Below are 18,662 nucleotides of genomic sequence, written 5' to 3'. Positions count from 1 at the left end.
TAGAGAGAAAACACATGACTTTGTAAAAGCTGGAAGAATATCATAATTAAATAGGAGAAGGTGGTTAACGTTTTATAGGTAATGTGTTTATGTATACAGTTCAGGGAATGTATTGGTACAGATGAAATGACAAGTAGAAATCGCTGAGAGTAGAGATCATTTTAGGATTTAGAGAAACATAGTAATATAGAAGCATTAATTTTACTATGAATCAGTTGAAAAAGTTAAATCAATATTTTTAGCATTTGCAAATTAACAAAACGATTTTTACAAAGTTTAATGGATTACACTCTTGGCAAATCTCTCATTATAATAGATAAAATACACTGTGTGACAGGCTAACTACAACTTCTGCAGAACAAAAGCTTGACTACAGTTCAAAGTGTAGGAGGACATGAAAGGCAGAAGTTGAGAACGAAGTGAGACATGAATGCAGTATGTTCTGCACTTTAGTCAATCTGTACACTGAGCAAACAGTAAATGAATCAAATAAGAAATGCGATAAGTGAACTGAATTTCAGAGAAAAAGCTTTAATGTTTGCTGAGAGCATTGTAATTCTGCTAGTTACAGAAAGAGATTTGGATAGCATCTCAAAAGGAGGCTAAAAACTAAACATTGATAAAAGTAAGACAAGGGTAATGAATTGTAGTCGAATTAAACTGTGTAATGCTGAGAAGACTAGACTGGGAAGCAAGATGCTGAAAGCAATAGGCACATTCAGCTATTTAGACAGATAATATCTGAGAATGGCAGAAATAAAGAGTGTAAAATGCAGACTGGAAATAGCAAGGAAACAATTTTTGAAAAAGAGAAATATGTTAAAATCAGATATTAATTTAGGTGTTAAGTCTTCTCTCGAAGTATTTGTTTTTTTGGTCAAGCCTAATACAAAAGCGAAACATGCACAATAAACCATACAACAACAAGAGAATGGGTTCTGAAATGTTTTAGTACACACGAATGCTTAAGATTAGATGGGTAAATAAAATAACTAATAAAGAGATACTGAACTGAATCAGAGTGGAAAGATTTTTGTTGGAGTCAGGGGAAGTGAGAAAAGGAAGGTTAAAAACCGCAGTGGGAGACCAAGGTACGAAAAGAGTAAACAGGTTCAGATGGATGTAGGGTGCAGAGATAAAGAAACTTATGTGGGATGAACTAGTGTGGAGACTTTGAAACCAGTCTTCAAACTGATGACCACAACAACATTGGTGCATTGGAGTACTGGATTGAAGATCAATAGAACATGATAAGATGGTTGGTATCAAGTCTGTAGGAAATGTAAGACAACTTTGTAAGTTGTGTAGGAGATTTGTATTTGGTTTATTTATCAGTTATGTGCATTTCCCCAATTAGGGAGACAGGCAGTTGCCAAATTGTCACTCTTCAGTAGCTGATTTATAAATTTACAGCTCAGTCTAAAAGATTGAAGGAGATAAAATAGCTGAGTTTTATCAGAAGATGATGGTGATGTGCATTTTTGCATTATGACTGTGGTATGATGGGGTTTCTGGTAGGTATGGGTGAGGACTGAGGTGTAAGTATTGGAGTGCGTATTATATGAAAAAGGATGTTGGATTTCTGTATGGTGAGGAACTGATTCGTCAGACGTAGGTGGGATGATACGAATGGGACACTAGCAGGGCAAGGATATGGAGAGATGTAGCCTTTTTTGCAATGGGACAGATAGGTTATGGTTGGAAGAAAGGGTATACTGAAGAGATGAGTTCAAGGCTTTGGAGGGAAAATTGGCAGAAATTATGTTCCACAAGGTGGAATGTTTGTAAATGAAGGGATGGTGGAATGTGATGACTGACATGTAGCAGGAGGCAAGTGTCCTCAGCGATAGGGGAGACTATGGGGTACTGGGACTCATGTTTATGGAAGATTTAGGAGAGCTGAAGGTGTTCTTAGTGTTTGAGGAGGTGTGCGTATTTGGTGAACTGGTACAGCATACAAGTGGGAGAAGTTAGTCAGGTACGGTAAGTAACATGGAGCGCATGTCATTCCAGGATCTCGTGCGACTGATAAAATTGGCAGAAACAGAAGTCCAAGCTACATTATGGTCATGGGGTTTACCATCCATGTCAACCTGATTACTTGTTTCAGGAGTTTAACATATTGTGGGCTTTGGGATTTTTAGTAGGTCAGGGTCCAGGTTAGTTTTTGAATAAATGTTTGTCCTAGAAATTTTACTGTTCTGGTTTGTTGGGTCAGGCAGTGGTGATATGAATTGTCAGACTAATGGGTGATTTTTCCTATAATTATTGCCTGGGGTTTTGCAAGATTGATGGAAAGGTATCACAAGTTATTCCACAAGGTGAAGTTGTTGGGATGGAGTTGAAGGGTCCATTGAGATGAATGGAAGGTAGGGTGATCTACAAAGAGGGCAGTGTCTACTGGATATCGAAGCATGTACACAAGAGGGAGTTCATTTGGATCGTTGACTGAGTATAAGAGATAAAGGAGCGGTGATAGGACGGATCCTTGGGTCACACCTGCAGTTTGATAGATAGTTAGGGAACAGTGTCACTGATTGTCATTTAGGATGAATAGTTAGTTAGGAAGAATGCAATAGGCTGGATGTAATTGATTGGAAATGTGTACTGTTGGATTTAAAAGGTAGACCAAAATGTTAGATACAATGTCAAGACTACCAAGATTACATGTACTGACTATGGAAGGTCCCCTATTATGAAACGGTCGTAGAGGGTACAGTAGTACGTAGGGGTGTTTCCTGACAGTAAGCGGCAGCCTAGGTGCATCCCTTGTGGGCGTTGTCCTCCTGGAGGGGCTGTCTCTCGGCTGCGACGCCTTCCCCTGCACCTGCGTAGGGCTGCCCACAGGGTGGGTCCCAGGGCTGCCGCTGCGCCGTTGAGAAGAGCACGTACATCAGACCGGAGAACGACACCAGCGCCGCCACCACCAAGAACACCACTCGCCACTGTTCCGGCGTTTGCTGCACAAAGGGATGCACTCAGTCACATGTGTACTAACAGCCACGGCGCCAGCTCCATCACACGAGACCGGTACGTACAAAATACACACACCAGTCAAGTACACATTACTATTATTATAAACAACATCGAAGTTCAAGTACTATATAGTTTCTGCTCAGGAACAGGCCATGTCAACACCACGGGGTTATTCCAAGGAACTGTACAACACAATGTGGACAAGATTATGTGTAACTGTCTGTGGTACGCCACTTCAGTCTGCTTCCTGTGGTCGAGGACTGTGCTCTCTCAACAATTTTTACCCACAAATTTCCTTTCATTACCAAATTAACTGTTCATCCCCATTACTGAGTGGTCTGCACTGCAGAATGCCATGTGAGATGTCATGGTTCGACTCTGGCTGCGTCGGAGATTTTCTTCACTTTTGGACTGGGTATTGTGATTGTTTTCATTATCATTTCATCCTATGAACATGCAAGTCGCTGAAAGTGGCGTCAACTAAAAAGAATTGCACCAGGCGACCAGTCTACCCTTACAGGAGGCCACAGCAATACGTACATTTCATTTCACTAAATTAACTAGTCCTTGACACCCAGGCTGTGCCCTATCAAACTGTCGCTCATTAGTTACTCGATCTCCTATCTGATACTAAACATTCTTGTGTAATACCACACATTAAAAACTTCTAGCCTCCTTTCGTCTATACTGCTTACTGGTCACCTTTCACTTCCTCCCTAGATGAATCTGAATATATCAAATAATGTGTATGTGGTGGCTGTCCTTTTCGGACGTGTCAAAAAGAACAGACACCCCACATATAATTGAGGTATGATGGAAAATGGTTCCTTCAGTGCAGATGCACGCAAAACTCGAATTCTTACAGGAATCGGCAAGATGCCGCGAGTTGTGAGGTTGATGAGCAGGGGCACTATATCAGTAGTGTGTGATATAAATTGACAATTTGGATTTGATAGGAGGCGTACAAGGATCGTCCATGTAGGCGTGGTGACCACTGTGTCCATGTCCAGATGGCGCAGCGATCAGGGCATTTTCCCACCAAGCAGGGGTCCTAAGGTCGAGTATCGATCTGGCACAAAATTTCAACTTGCGCCACTGATCTAATTCAATGCTCACTGGCAGTTAATGTCCTTAATTTCTTTGTACCTTTTGTACAAGCTACTACACATAGTGCAAGTACAACATACGAAAATCGGAATCAGTTGTGCTATATTTCAAAACCAGTGAGAAGAAGGATTTGAGAGTTCACGATGAAACAACGAAAAAGGGCTTAAGAGAGAAAAGGGTTCCCCAATGTTTATACTCTTATGAGAAATTGAATTACCTAGTATCACATAAATCCCCCTCCTCTCCTCAAATTATCCTCTGATGACTGGAGCATCGTGTCCTAACATGGACTCAACGATTACTGAATACGTTGAACAGTCTTCCTGATGAATGTGACCTCAACCGTCACCCGCATCTCATGGAACGAACTCAGGTGGCATATGGTACCACAGCAGCACCCTCACATCCGTGGAGAGCTCTTTGGTATTCTTCCGCCCCCCCCCCCCCTCCAGACAGCAATATGGAGTTGGCAATTATTCGCACACCACCAAGGGCTTTGAGAGCTTGCGACTCCAGATGTCACCATAAACATTGCCCTCATCGAGTGTCATGAGCAACACCTCTGTCAGTTTTGCTCACGAAGACTTATGCTCTGCAGATCATCTCATAGTCAGTACTCAGTTTTCTGTGAAGAAATACCATCTTGCCATACTAGGTGTCGCATACTCGCTAAAGACATGCTATCCTTTGGGCTCCACTTTGACTGTTTGTTTATAATCACAGACGTCCACTAACGAGCAGTTGCCTCCTCCTGGAATCTGAGGTGCACTTATTCACTATTAGCGCACTTTGTCCCGTGCCAGTTTCTTGGTTACACCTCTCCCTCATCATATGCACAGCGTTAACATAGAACCTGTGGTAGTACCCTAAGATACGCTGACAGCTGCGAACCACCTGCATCTCTTCATGCTTAATGTCTTCCCTGACGACGATGTCATCTTTCAGCAGTATAACTGTCTGTGCCTCGGAACCAGAACAGTGCTACAGTGGTTTGAGGAGCATTATAGTGAACTCATTCTGATCTTACAGCGACCTAACTTATATAGGTGTAGCCATGTATGGAAGTGAAACATGGACGATAAATAGTTTAGACAAGAAGAGAATAGAAGCTTTCGAAATGTGGTGCTATAGAAGAATGCTGAAGATTAGATGGGTAGATCACATAACTAATGAGGAGGTATTGAATAGGATTGGGGAGAAGAGAAGTTTGTGGCACAACTTGACTAGAAGAAGGGATCGGTTGGTAGGACATATTCTGAGGCATCAAGGGATCGCCAATTTAGTATTGGAGGGCAGCGTGGAGGGTAAAAATCGTAGAGGGAGACCAAGAGATGAATACACCAAGCAGATTCAGAAGGATGTAGGTTGCAGTAGGTACTGGGAGATGAAGAAGCTTGCGCAGGATAGAGTAGCATGGAGAGCTGCATCAAACCAGTCTCAGGACTGAAGACCACCACAACAACAACAATAAGAACAACAACTCATATGGAACCCATCTGGGCTGATATTGGGCGCCACCAACGCCTACGTATATCAGCGGCCGAACCCATTCCCAGTTCCCACAAGGACACACCCTCCAACCTCCTTGCCTATTGCACATCTTAATAACAACAGTATTTTAGCTCTTATTGATACACAGGCAATGTTTGTGACAACTTGCGGAGAATTTGACATAGCAAAAAGTCTGAAGTAGACTGAAGAATATGGACATGTCCTCCTGTAAATGTGTTCACCCACGGATCATCTATGGACTCGAATATGTCAGTAAGAAAGAGGAAAGACCGGTTTTGCCTTCGAAGAGAGGGAAAAGAAGTGAGACATTTTGAAATCGAAATTTTACTGTCTCCAGGACTTGGCACTTCCCCTGATCTCTGCTTGGAGCAACACACTGAAACTTGCAGTCACAGAGTAACGAATTCTGCAGCCAAGCTGGAAAGACTGTATACTAATAGTTGAATCCTAGACTGTTAAGATTCGATCCTACCTGTGAAACTCAGAGTGGGTGTGAGAGGTTTTCCACACATCCAGTCGATTACTGGGCATAGGTGACCTTCGCACAAACGAGCCAAAACACGTCGTTCTACTTTAATTATGCCAGTCAACTTCAAAGAAACAGATTATTACACGTTCATTACGACCACTGCCCACCGCAGTGTTGGACGCCGACTGGTGGCGTTGCAGGCACGTGAGGCAGTAACAGAAATAAGTATGCGGAGCAGACATGGACGGGGGCTCAACCTAGAGAAGATAAGGGCTGCAAACAGGGATGTAAATTGAGACAAGCGACTTAGATAATGGGCAGATTATTATTACGCAGAGGCTATGATCTAGTGTCTCGAAAACGGCGAAGCTGTTCGAATGTTCGTGCACTACCTTCGTGAGCATCTACGAAAAGAGGTAGGATAGTGAATCTACCTCTAGGCGCTAAATGGTTGGACGTCCACGACTTCTCACAGAACGTGGGGTTCGGAGGCCTATCTGCTCTGTAAAGCAGGATAGATGGTGATCTGTGGCATCTTTGCCAAAAGAGCACAATGATGGTGCATGCACAAGTGTTTCGGAGCACACCATTCATTGTATTATGTTGAACAGGGAGCTCCGCAGTACATCACCCCTACGTGTTCTCATGTTGGCGCAATGGCTGTAGTGACCTCGGGAACACCGGGATTCGACCGTCGATTAATGGGAAAGTGTGAGCTCTTCGTGTGAATCACATTTTTGTTACACTACGTCGATGGTAGTCTCCACAAACGCCGTCATCGACGTGGGCGGCGGCTCGAAACGTGCAGCGCGGCAGGTGGGAGCAGTATTATCCTATGGGAGACATTCTCCTACGCTTGTATGGGACCTGTGGTAGTAATCGAAGACATGCTGACACCTACAAACCACATGCACCCCTTGAGGCTTGAGGTCTTCCCTGACGGCGATGTCATCTTTCGGCAGTATAACTGTCCGTGCCTCGGAGCGAGAACATTGCTACAGTGGTTTTAGTAGCATTATAGTGAACTCATGTTGATGTCTGGGCAATCAAATTCGCCTGATGTAAATCCTGTGAAACCCATCTGGGTCGCTATCGGGCACCATCACCGCGCACTCAAATCAGTGGTCCGTTATTTACGCGAATTACATGACCCGTGCATAGACATCCTACATACCTCCACAAACCTATCAACGAACTGTCGGATCCGTGATACTCACAATCAATGATGCATTTCGTTCCAAAGCCGGACAAACAAGCTGTTACGTAGTTGGTCATATCGTTTTGGCTCATCAAGTGTAAAATTACAGGGTCAGTCACCAACATGATCAGATGTGGAGGTTTGTGGGTGAAGTGTTACAAATAGCATCAAAAGTGAAACATTTTTAAATCTGATCAATTTTTCCCACTTTAACGAGTATTAATCAATGAAGTTTTTACTGGTTACTTTTGTCGACATCCTTCAGGAAGTTTTCAACAGTTATGATTTTTCATGTTCCTGATTTTTAACTTTTAATATCAACCTAACATTGTTATATGACTGAAATTTTTTGTGAGTATTTTGCAGCTTTATTTTCTAGTTCATTCGATACTATGAATTTAATTACACCACTGGCCATTAAAATTGGCATACCACGAAGATGACGAGCTACAGATGCGAAATTTAACCGACAGGAAGAAGATGCTGTGATATGCAAATTACTAGCTTTTCAGAGCATTCACACAAGGTTGGCGCTGGTGGGGACACCTACAACGTGCTGACGTGAGGAAAGTTTCCAACCGATTTCTCATACACAAACAGCAATTGACCGGCGTTGCCTGGTGAAACGTTGTTGTGATGCCTCGTGTAAGGAGGAGAAATGCGTACCATCACGTTTCCGACTTTGATAAAGGTCGGATTGTAGCCTATCGCGATTGCGGTTTATCGTATCGCGACATTCCTGCTCGCGTTGGTCTAGATCCAATGACTGTTAGCAGACTATGGAATCGGTGGGTTCAAGAGGGTAATACGGAACGCCGTGTTGGATCCCAACGGCCTCGTATCACTAGCAGTCGAGATGGCAGGCATCTTATCCGCAGGGCTGTAACGGATCGTGCAGCCACGTCTCGATCCCTGAGTCAACAGATGAGGACTCGCCGGCCGGGGTGGCCGAGCGGTTCTAGGCGCTACAGTCTGAAACCGCTCGACCGCTAGGCCGCAGGTTCGAATCCTGCCTCGGGCATGGATGTGTGTGACGTCCTTATGTTAGTTAGGTTTAAGTAGTTCTAAGTTCTAGAGGACTGATGACCTCAGAAGTTAAGTCCTATAGTGCTCAGAGCCATTTAAACCATTTTTTGATGAGGACGTTTGCAAGACAACAACCATCTGCACGAACAGCTCGACGATGTTTGCAGCAGCATGGACTATCAGCTCGGAGACCTTGGCTGCATCGCAGACAGGAGTACCTGCGATGGTGTACTCAACGACGACCCTGGGTGCACGAATAGCAAAACGCCATTTTTTCGGATGAATCCAGGTTCTGTTTACAGCATCATGATGGTCGCATCCGTGTTTGGCGACATCGCGGTGAACGCACATTGGAAGCGTGTATTCGTCATCGCCATACTGGCTATCACTTAGCGTGATGGTATGGGGTGCCATTGGTTACACGTCTCAGTTATCTCTTGTTCGCACTGACGGCACTTTGAACAGTGGACGTTACAATTCAGATGTGTATTGACCCGTGGCTCTATCCTTCATTCGATCACTGCGAAACCCTACATTTCAGCAGGATAATGCACGACCGCATGTTGCAGGTCCTGTACGGGCCTTTCTGGATACAGAAAATGTTCGACTGCTGCCCTGGCCAGCACATTCTCCAGATCTCTCACCAACTGAAAATGTCTGGTCAATAGTGGCCGAGCAACTGGCTCGTCACAATACGCCAGTCACTACTCTTGATGAACTGTGATATCGTGTTGAAGCTGCATGGGTAGCTGTACCTGTACACGCCATCCACGCTCCGTTTGACTCTATGCCCAGGCGTATAAAGGCCGTTATTACGGGCAGAGGTGGTTGTTCTGGGTACTGATTCCTCAGGATCTATGAACCCAAACTGCGTGAAAATGTAATCACATGTCAGTTCTAGTATAATATATTTATCCAATGAATACCCGTTTATCATCTGCATTTCTTCTTGGTGTAGCAATTTTAATGGCCAGAAGTGTACATGACGATTCAGTCTAAATCATAACCCCAAAGAGTTGGCATTCATACTTGTGTTAATAATATAAAAACATATGCTTTACATATGCTAGTTAAGTGCTGTCGTGATTGGCTAGCACTTTGACGGAACACCGTCTGGGTCTGCCGAGTGCTGTTGCCCTTTTGAGGCCAACTAAGAAGATACTTTATTGAAAAGTAGCGGCACCGGTCACGAATACTGACAATGGCCAGGAGAGCGGTGTGCTGGCCACATCTGGTGACGCCTAAGTGCTGAGGAAGACACGGCGGCCGGTCGGAACAGTTGGGCCTTCAAGTCCTGTTAGGACGGCATTTGCCTGTTTACAGATGCCAATGATCTTTGGGCTGCGAAGCAATCTACATGTAACAATAACTGAGTGGTTACTGACGCAACACGTTTTGTGTAGTTTGTGTCAAATCTAATGGCGTTCCACTTTCTCAAACTCACTGAATCATAAACCTGAAAAGTGGTAATTTTAGAATATTACCATTCTTTGATAAATTTCTCCAGATACCCTCGTTTCTGACCCTGTTACTCTAACTTTGCCAAGGATTGGTCTCTCTTGGAACGCTCCTACACCAGTTGTTCCTTTAGCCTACGACAGCGTCGCTGTAGGCTTTACGATTTTTGTGCCTGTATTCGGTTTGCTGCAGCTTCTACAGTGCTACTGTAATAAACCTGTGTTCGGACAAACTACGTCTGCTATTTCCCGTGTGGGATTACAGGCCCTCATTATGATTGTAACTGCAAAGATAAAACTACATTGTAAAAACATTTCACAAGCTTATCACAACGTAACCTAGTTCCACTAGACCTAATGCACGCATTACACTTCCCAGAACCGTGAAAACGATTTACAGTAACAAAGCTAACAGATGTTTACTACAGAGGAAAGTGTCTTCATTTGTTTACTGCCTTCTGTAGGTCGTTCGTAATAGCAAAGAGCTCGCAGTAGAAGAGGTGTTTCACAGCAGCGAAGAAAATCTAGTGTTCGTAGCTGTTAAGGTTGCATTTTAGAACCCATATTTACTGGACTTTTTCCTGGTTTTGGTCCATAGTTTTACTTCTCAGTATTGTTGTTGTGGTCTTCAGTCCTGAGACTGGTTTGATGCAGCTCTCCATGCTACTCTATCCTGTGCAAGCTTTTTCATCTCCCAGTACTTACTGCAACCTACATCCTTCTGAATCTGCTTAGTGTATTCATCTCTTGGTCTCCCTCTACGATTTTTACCCTCCACGCTGCCCTCCAATACTAAATTGGTGATCCCTTGATGCCTCAGAACATGTCCTACCAACCGATCCCTTCTTCTGGTCAAGTTGTGCCACAAACTTCTCTTCTCCCCAATCCTATTCAATACTTCCTCATTAGTTATGTGATCTACCCATCTAATCTTCAGCATTCTTCTGTAGCACCACATTTCGAAAGCTTCTATTCTCTTCTTGTCTAAACTATTTATCGTCCATGTTTCACTTCCATACATGGCTACACTCCATACGAATACTTTCAGAAATGACTTCCTGACACTTAAATCAATACTGGATGTTAACAAATTTCTCTTCTTCAGAAACGCTTTCCTTGCCATTGCCAGCCTACATTTTATATCCTCTCTACTTCGACCATCATCAGTTATTTTGCTCCCCAAATAGCAAAACTCCTTTACTACTTTAAGTGCCTCATTTCCTAATCTAATTCCCTCAGCATCACCCGACTTAATTAGACTACATTCCATTATCCTTGTTTTGCTTTTGTTGATGTTCATCTTATATCCTCCTTTCAAGACACTGTCCATTCCATTCAACTGCTCTTCCAAGTCCTTTGCTGTCTCTGACAGAATTACAATGTCATCGGCGAACCTCAAAGTTTTTATTTCTTCTCCATGAATTTTAATACCTACTCCGAATTTTTCTTTTGTTTCCTTTACTGCTTGCTCAATATACAGATTGAACAACATCGGGGAGAGGCTACAACCCTGTCTTACTCCCTTCCCAACCACTGCTTCCCTTTCATGTCCCTCGACTCTTATAACTGCCATCTGGTTTCTGTACAAATTGTAAATAGCCTTTCGCTCCCTGTATTTTACCCCTGCCACCTTTAGAATTTGAAAGAGAGTATTCCAGTCAACATTGTCAAAAGCTTTCTCTAAGTCTACAAATGCTAGAAACGTAGGTTTGCCTTTCCTTAATCTTTCTTCTAAGATAAGTCGTAAGGTCAGTATTGCCTCACGTGTTCCAGTGTTTCTACGGAATCCAAACTGATCTTCCCCGATGTTGGCTTCTACTAGTTTTTCCATTCGTCTGTAAAGAATTCGTGTTAGTATTTTGCAGCTGTGACTTATTAAGCTGATAGTTCGGTAATTTTCACATCTGTCAACACCTGCTTTCTTTGGGATTGGAATTATTATATTCTTCTTGAAGTCTGAGGGTATTTCGCCTGTCTCATACATCTTCCTCACCAGATGGTAGAGTTTTGTCAGGACTGGCTCTCCCACGGCCGTCAGTAGTTCCAATGGAATATTGTCTACTCCGGGGGCTTTGTTTCGACTCAGGTCTTTCAGTGCTCTGTCAAACTCTTCACGCAGTATCATATCTCCCATTTCATCTTCATCTACATCCTCTTCCATTTCCATAATATTGTCCTCAAGTACATCGCCCTTGTATAGACCCTCTATATACTCCTTCCACCTTTCTGCTTTCCCTTCTTTGCTTAGAACTGGGTTTCCATCTGAGCTCTTGATATTCATACAAGTCGTTCTCTTATCTCCAAAGGTCTCTTTAATTTTCCTGTAGGCAGTATCCATCTTACCCCTAGAGAGATAGGCCTCTACAACCTTACATTTGTCCTCTAGCCATCCCTGCTTAGCCATTTTGCACTTCCTGTCGATCTCATTTTTGAGACGTTTGTATTCCTTTTTGCCTGTTTCACTTACTGCATTTTTATATTTTCTCCTTTCATCAATTAAATTCAATATTTCTTCTGTTACCCAAGGATTTCTACTAGCCCTCGTCTTTTTACCGACTTTATCCTCTGCTGCCTTCACTACTTCATCCCTCAAAGCTACCCATTCATCTTCTACTGTATTTATTTCCCCCATTCCTGTCAATTGCTCCCTTATGCTCTCCCTGAATCTCTGTACAACCTCTGGTTCTTTTAGTTTATCCAGGTCCCATCTCCTTAAATTCCCACCTTTTTGCAGTTTCTTCAGTTTTAATTTACAGGTCATAACCAATAGATTGTGGTCAGAGTCCACATCTGCCCCTGGAAATGTCTTACAATTTAAAACCTGGTTCCTAAATCTCTGTCTTACCATTATATAATCTATCTGATACCTTTTAGTATCTCCAGGGTTCTTCCATGTATACAACCTTCTTTCATGATTCTTAAACCAAGTGTTAGTTATGATTATGTTGTGCTCTGTGCAAAATTCTACCAGGCGGCTTCCTCTTTCATTTCTGTCCCCCAATCCATAATCACCTACTATGTTTCCTTTTCTCCCTTTTCCTACACTCGAATTCCAGTCACCCATGACTATTAAATTTTCGTCTCCCTTCACAATCTGAATAATTTCTTTTATTTCATCATACATTTCTTCAATTTCTTCATCATCTGCAGATCTAGTTGGCATATAAACTTGTACTACTGTAGTAGGTGTGGGCTTCGTATCTATCTTGGCCACAATAATGCGTTCACTATGCTGTTTGTAGTAGCTTACCCGCATTCCTATTTTCCTATTCATTATTAAACCTACTCCTGCATTACCCCTATTTGATTTTGTGTTTATAACCCTGTAGTCACCTGACCAGAAGTCTTGTTCCTCCTGCCACTTCTCAGTATATGGAATACTTTTTTACATCTTGTCTATGTACAAGCATCAGCTATTTTACTAAACTTCCACCCAATCTTACGAAATTAACGACGCATTCTGTATGTGAAGATATCAGCTCTGTCAAGTTACTGCTTCTGCCTTGGGGAGATGTTATTAGAAAGTAAGACACGTTCGGATTGGGGAAAATTGAGAAAGAAATTTCTCTTGTCTTTTCCAAAGGACTTTTCTCGACATTTGTCTTTAAGTGCTAAGGGAAACAGCAGAAAACTATGTAAATCTGTGCTGCGGTCAGTGTTTGCAGGACATTCTACATAACAAGGTAGTGTAACTAGATTTTTAAGCTCGGCTTTAAAACGTTTGTAATTTAATTCGTAATAATTTGTGAATTTGGTTCATAACACCTAATTCGGATTACAGGGTTGTCTGAAGATGATGAATGAGAATCATAATCTTGAAAAGTATCATGACCTGTCGCATTCGCTCCAGGATACCAGAAATTGGCTCACTCATTTGGTGCTGCAACAGTTCTACAAGGGTTTTTCATCGAAACTACGACAGATACAGAAAGCGATATAACGTAGATGTCAACTACATACTGTCATTTTTCTCTCTGTAAGTACTGGGGAGCCTAGGAAACGTTAGTATTTTCCAAGACTCGAATAAGGGAAAATCATCATGTCTCCTTGCCTTGATGGAGAAGGGGCAGCGTCTGTACAGATATTGTACATACGGCCAGCGTGGCAGGGACCGAATATCCACACAAAAAGAAGACTCGTTCCGTTGCAAACAACCTCTTCAAGGGTGGGTGATAAGGAGGAAACTTGGGCATTCTCATGACCCAGGAATAAGAAATCTTTCCTACAGGCGGGTGAAACTACTATGGTCAACGGCATAGGACGCGCAAGGCGGAACGTTGTAGGCCCTAGTGGTGCCCCTTTTCGGACTGGACGAATCTAGAGTGGAGAGCCACCAGTCGAAAGCTTTCGTAAGACAAGAGATAGAATAGAAGACTGTAATTTTTCCACAGTGTCACCACCATTCGCTACACAATTTTGACAATGATGAACAAGAGCCGGCATGCCGTGCCCGTAAAAACCGGAACCAGCTCAGGCTACCCTCTGTCTTAAAGGCTTGATGATGTCACGTCATCGAATATGTTGGCCTCGGAGTCCATCTTTCGTGGGCCCAAAGAGACGGAAATCTGAAGGTGCTAAATCAGGATTGTACGATAGATATTGCAGGGCACTCGAGCCGAATTTGGCAGTCAGTTCCATGGGCTTAAAACTGTTGTGGCGCCTGCCGTTGTCGTGTTGCTAGTGGAAGTTTCTCTTCTGCTTTGTCATGACTCTCGAATTCAACATAGTAAGTGTTGTCTTGTAGCGTTCTGAAATGACACATGTTCAGGAGCCAAGAGATCCTAAAGAACCATATCCTTCTGGTCCCGGAAGGCTGAACACATCACTTTGCCTGCAGATGGCAAACTTCTTTCTTTGAGAATTCGCATCTCAAATCAAAGGACTGTCTTTTGGATTCTGTCTCCTACTGGTGACACCGAGTCTCGTCTCTGGAGTTAGAAAATCGTCACTTTCAGCCTCATATTCATCGAATCAATTATTTTTGTTATGGGTAAGAATGTGCAGGACTCATCTTGCACACACGTTGCGATAACGAAAGCTGCATAACACCTTGTCTAAGCCACTGCAGGCAACATTCAGTGGTGTACACAATTTCTTGGACGTAATTGTCGATCGTCACGGATGAGTTGGTTGAGACACTTCATTATGAAGGATGGCCGGTGAGAGGTGTCGCCCTTGGCGTGGCCTGTCGTGCACATCCCTTTCATCACTACTGAAACGCAGTACCCTCCACGTTACATTGCGCATGTCTGCTCGACTCTCTCCACACACTTTTAACAAGCTTCGATGGATTTGCGTTGGCGCAGTTTGTTCAGCAGTGAGGAATCCAATAATCTAGCGACTCATCTCTGTTTTGTATGCTCTTCGACGTTAGACGCCACTTTTGAACGCTCCCCCATTGCTCTTTTCTGTCGCTTGGCAACGAAAAGACATTACCCTTAACGGAAGGTTCAGAAATTAGCTAAACCAATATAATCTGGTTCGTATACTCAAAATGCACACACACACACACACACACACACACACACACACACACACACACACACACACATACGCACACAAAGGAAGCATTAGTTACGGAAAGGTCCTCGTAGAAGTGGCGGCTGACATTCAGAAAGATGTGTGAACTAACTCTAAGTGAAGGTAATGGATTGTGTTCAACAGTTTTGTTTAAAATTAGTTATAGTTTTTATTTAAAAGATGAAACGAGATAAAAATACTTTAAGACATTTCTGTTTGAATATATACGATGACAGAGGTCAGGTACACCTTTACTCAGTTTACAACATTTAACGTTTACGGAGATCGCTTTCATTGCACACAATACCCTTCAATTCAAACTTTCATGAAACAGGATGGGCATGAGGAATGTGCAGTTTTATTTCATGATAGTCTCGGGATTCATGACCAACAGGTACGCCCCAGTGGAAATGTTAACCTTATTAGAGAGTTCTGTATTCAGATCTCCGAGTCCTCGAAAAGACTGTACCGAAACTATGGCCGTTGACTCGTCTTCCAACAATCTGACGGCTAAGTGGTGGTAACCATCTTAGGCCGCGACAGACCGTCGCAAGGTAGCCTAGCTACTGGACACTGAATGAGCGGTGAACTTAAGACTGCGGCAGACATTAAGGAAAAAACGTGTTTCCAAAAGTACCACTTGACGTACTGCTTCAATACTGGATAGTATAGATGTACAAGCGTCAGCTATTTTACAACACTGTAAAACAAAACGTTAACCTTACCTGAGAGCTAATTAGCATTCGGCAGAACGTTTTCTGGTCATACTTTTATCTGCTTTTGGAAAAACTGGTTTGGCACGTCGGCAACTTAAGTACTACAATTACAAGGCCAGTAATAAAAAAGACAGTTAAATGAGATATAACGAAGCAGTATGCAACCTGAAAGACTGCCACCCACCTCTATTATGAGTTCAGTGTCCCAAGTTTTTGCAGTTCGAGTTACTGGAGTTCTCATGAATTCTTTAGTAAGTTTTACCGTGTTGTTATTATGTAATTTGTGTCACTGCCTGAGTTCATCGGCGAAATAGATGATAACGGTGTTCTAATAGGACACAAAAGATTATATTGTTAACAAATAATCCACTCTAAATCAAGTTTACGTACAGTTGTTCATGATGGAAACTGAACTAAATGTAAATTTCTGAGCGAGCATTCTCTCGAACAATGCTCAGATGAAACGGCCCTCAGTCAGTTAGCACAAGATACTGACAGGTACAATAAATGCATAAATAAATAAATAAATATTGATCTCATTTTCAAAATCATCTGTATAATTTTAAACAGAACCAGTTCTTCGATTAAGCGAAATAGGGGAAAAATAATTTTTAGCCTTTCAGAGTGAGTGAATATTGAAGGCCCAACAGTACCGACCGGCCGCCGTGTCATCCTCAATACTTAGGCGTCACCAGATGCGGACACGGAGGGGCGTGTGATCAGCATACCACTCTCGCGGCCGTTGTCCGCTTTCGTGATCGGTGCCACTACTTTTCAGTCAAGCAGCTCCTCAATTGGCCTCGGGCTGAGTGCACGCCGCTTGGCAACAGCAGTCGGCAGGCCCGGACGGTGAGTCATCCTAGTCAAGTCCAACGGCGCTTAACTTCAGTGATCTGACGGGAACGGTTGTTACCACTGCGGCAAGGCCATTGGCTTGACAAAAAAAGTTATGTAATTAATGTACATATCGTTTGTTGATACTTGTCTGCAAGCGTGATACACACTGAAATCCCCGCGTCACAGTACCAAAGCACGCCGCCACAGGGGACAAAGCAAAATGGCTGTGCTCATTGATGGAGTGGTGTAACACCTGGAAATACGTTTTAGGCGGCAGTGACAATATTGTAGCTGTGACATGCCGATCAGGATGATTTGTTTAGTCGTCTGTATAACTACCCCTTATACATGTCATCTTCAATAAGTACGTCGTCCTTCACCGGCCACAGAGGAATTTTGCCAATGGTTTGTTACACTAACTGCCAACCTATTATTTCTTCCGTCTTGTCTACAGCTGGGGCTGCATTTTAATGACACGATACAGCAAATTTTCACAACCATCATGGGTGTCAGAACCGTGGGCCGGTCAGATGAGGCCCGATTTCATTTGGTAAGAGCTGATGGTAGTGCAGCATCTCGACGTGGCATGGACTCAACAAGTCGCTGAAAGTCGCCTACAGAAATATTGAGCCATGCTTCCTCTAAAGCCGTCCATAATTGTGGAAGCATTGCCGGTGTGCACGATTATGTCTCGTAAACGTTCAAAACTAAGCAAAACTAAGTCCGACACGTTATTTGGTGGTATCCCATCACTCTTGTCACCTCACTGTATATAAAGGGCGTTTCAATATTTGTATCACAGATTTCTAGGGGTTGCAGAGGATACTTAGTAGATAAAGTTTTAATAACTAATCAACGTCGAGAAAAATACCGTCTGAATATAAAATAAATTTAAGGATAGGTTCTTTCTCAGATCTCCCACTTCACGGTATGCGCAAAAACTGAGAAGACGGCGCCGCCGTCAGTCACTGTTGTAATCGTGGCATCACACACCATTTTCATCATACTACAACAACGATACGAGAAACTGGTACGTTGCAACTAGGAGGGCTGAGTGTGGTGCTCCACGGAGGCGCCGCACTTTCAAGAGCACGTCCTTCGTGACGTACAAGAGAACCCGACGACGAGTATCCGAAACGTTGTCTCTGTCATGCTGTTGGGCAAACAAATTAAAGCTCGTTGTCTCCGCTGTGTGCGTACCGCGAAGTGGGAGATTTGAAAGTGATCCGATCTTCAAGCTCATTTCATAACCAAACAAGACGTTTCTGAACAAGGACTCCTTACCAAAACTTCGTATACTAACTCCCCTCTACAATTCCTAGCAGTCTATAATAGGAATTGTGAAACACCCTATAAATTATACACTGCATACACTAATGGAACGCTATCCATCACTTAGCCTTAATATTCTAGAATAACTAAACCATTCAGCGATAGAAAATCCTTAATCGCTTATCTTATGACATGAAGTGCCTAACATGTAATTAATATAAGTTGAAACATCTTAAATTATATCTACTTGGCCATTCATCCTGCCAACAAAGAAGAATTGCAGAAAGTGAGAGATATCGCAGTTAGGATCCATGGAACACGCAAAGAGTTGTCGACATTGTGAAGTGCAAGACCTCTCGTTCGATGTAAAAAGATACCCTAGAAGCCCTAAATTTGCAGATTTCAATTACAGAATAAATACAGTAATCTGTTCTTACATGCAATTGTACTTACAGCCTGGTACGTAAGATGGCCCACCATGATTGGCGAGATGAAACCCGGTGTCACACATATCATGTTCGTGAGAGCCAGCAGGATTCCTGCAACACAACGCCAAAGGTGAACAGACTAAA

The 18,662-nt window shown here is 43.0% G+C and overlaps 1 protein-coding gene across 1 annotated transcript in view; it reads right to left on the bottom strand.

Moving 5' to 3' along the window:
• Positions 1-202: 202 nt before the first annotated feature.
• LOC126456156 (putative inorganic phosphate cotransporter) overlaps positions 203-18,662 on the bottom strand; it is a 243,969-nt gene continuing 225,509 nt past the window's right edge. The window contains exons 12-13 of the mRNA XM_050091910.1: positions 18,544-18,629; positions 203-2,960 (exon numbers count right to left, since the gene is read on the bottom strand). Of these exons, the coding sequence (XP_049947867.1) occupies positions 2,757-2,960; positions 18,544-18,629 (290 nt within the window). The 3' untranslated portion in view covers positions 203-2,756. The remainder of the gene's footprint in view (positions 2,961-18,543; positions 18,630-18,662) is intronic.

Source organism: Schistocerca serialis, chromosome 2, assembly GCF_023864345.2.
Source record: "Schistocerca serialis cubense isolate TAMUIC-IGC-003099 chromosome 2, iqSchSeri2.2, whole genome shotgun sequence".
NCBI classification, from domain to species: Eukaryota; Metazoa; Arthropoda; class Insecta; order Orthoptera; family Acrididae; genus Schistocerca; species Schistocerca serialis.
Note: the sequence above shows the minus strand (reverse complement) of the source record. Positions and strands in the feature narration are given on the sequence as shown.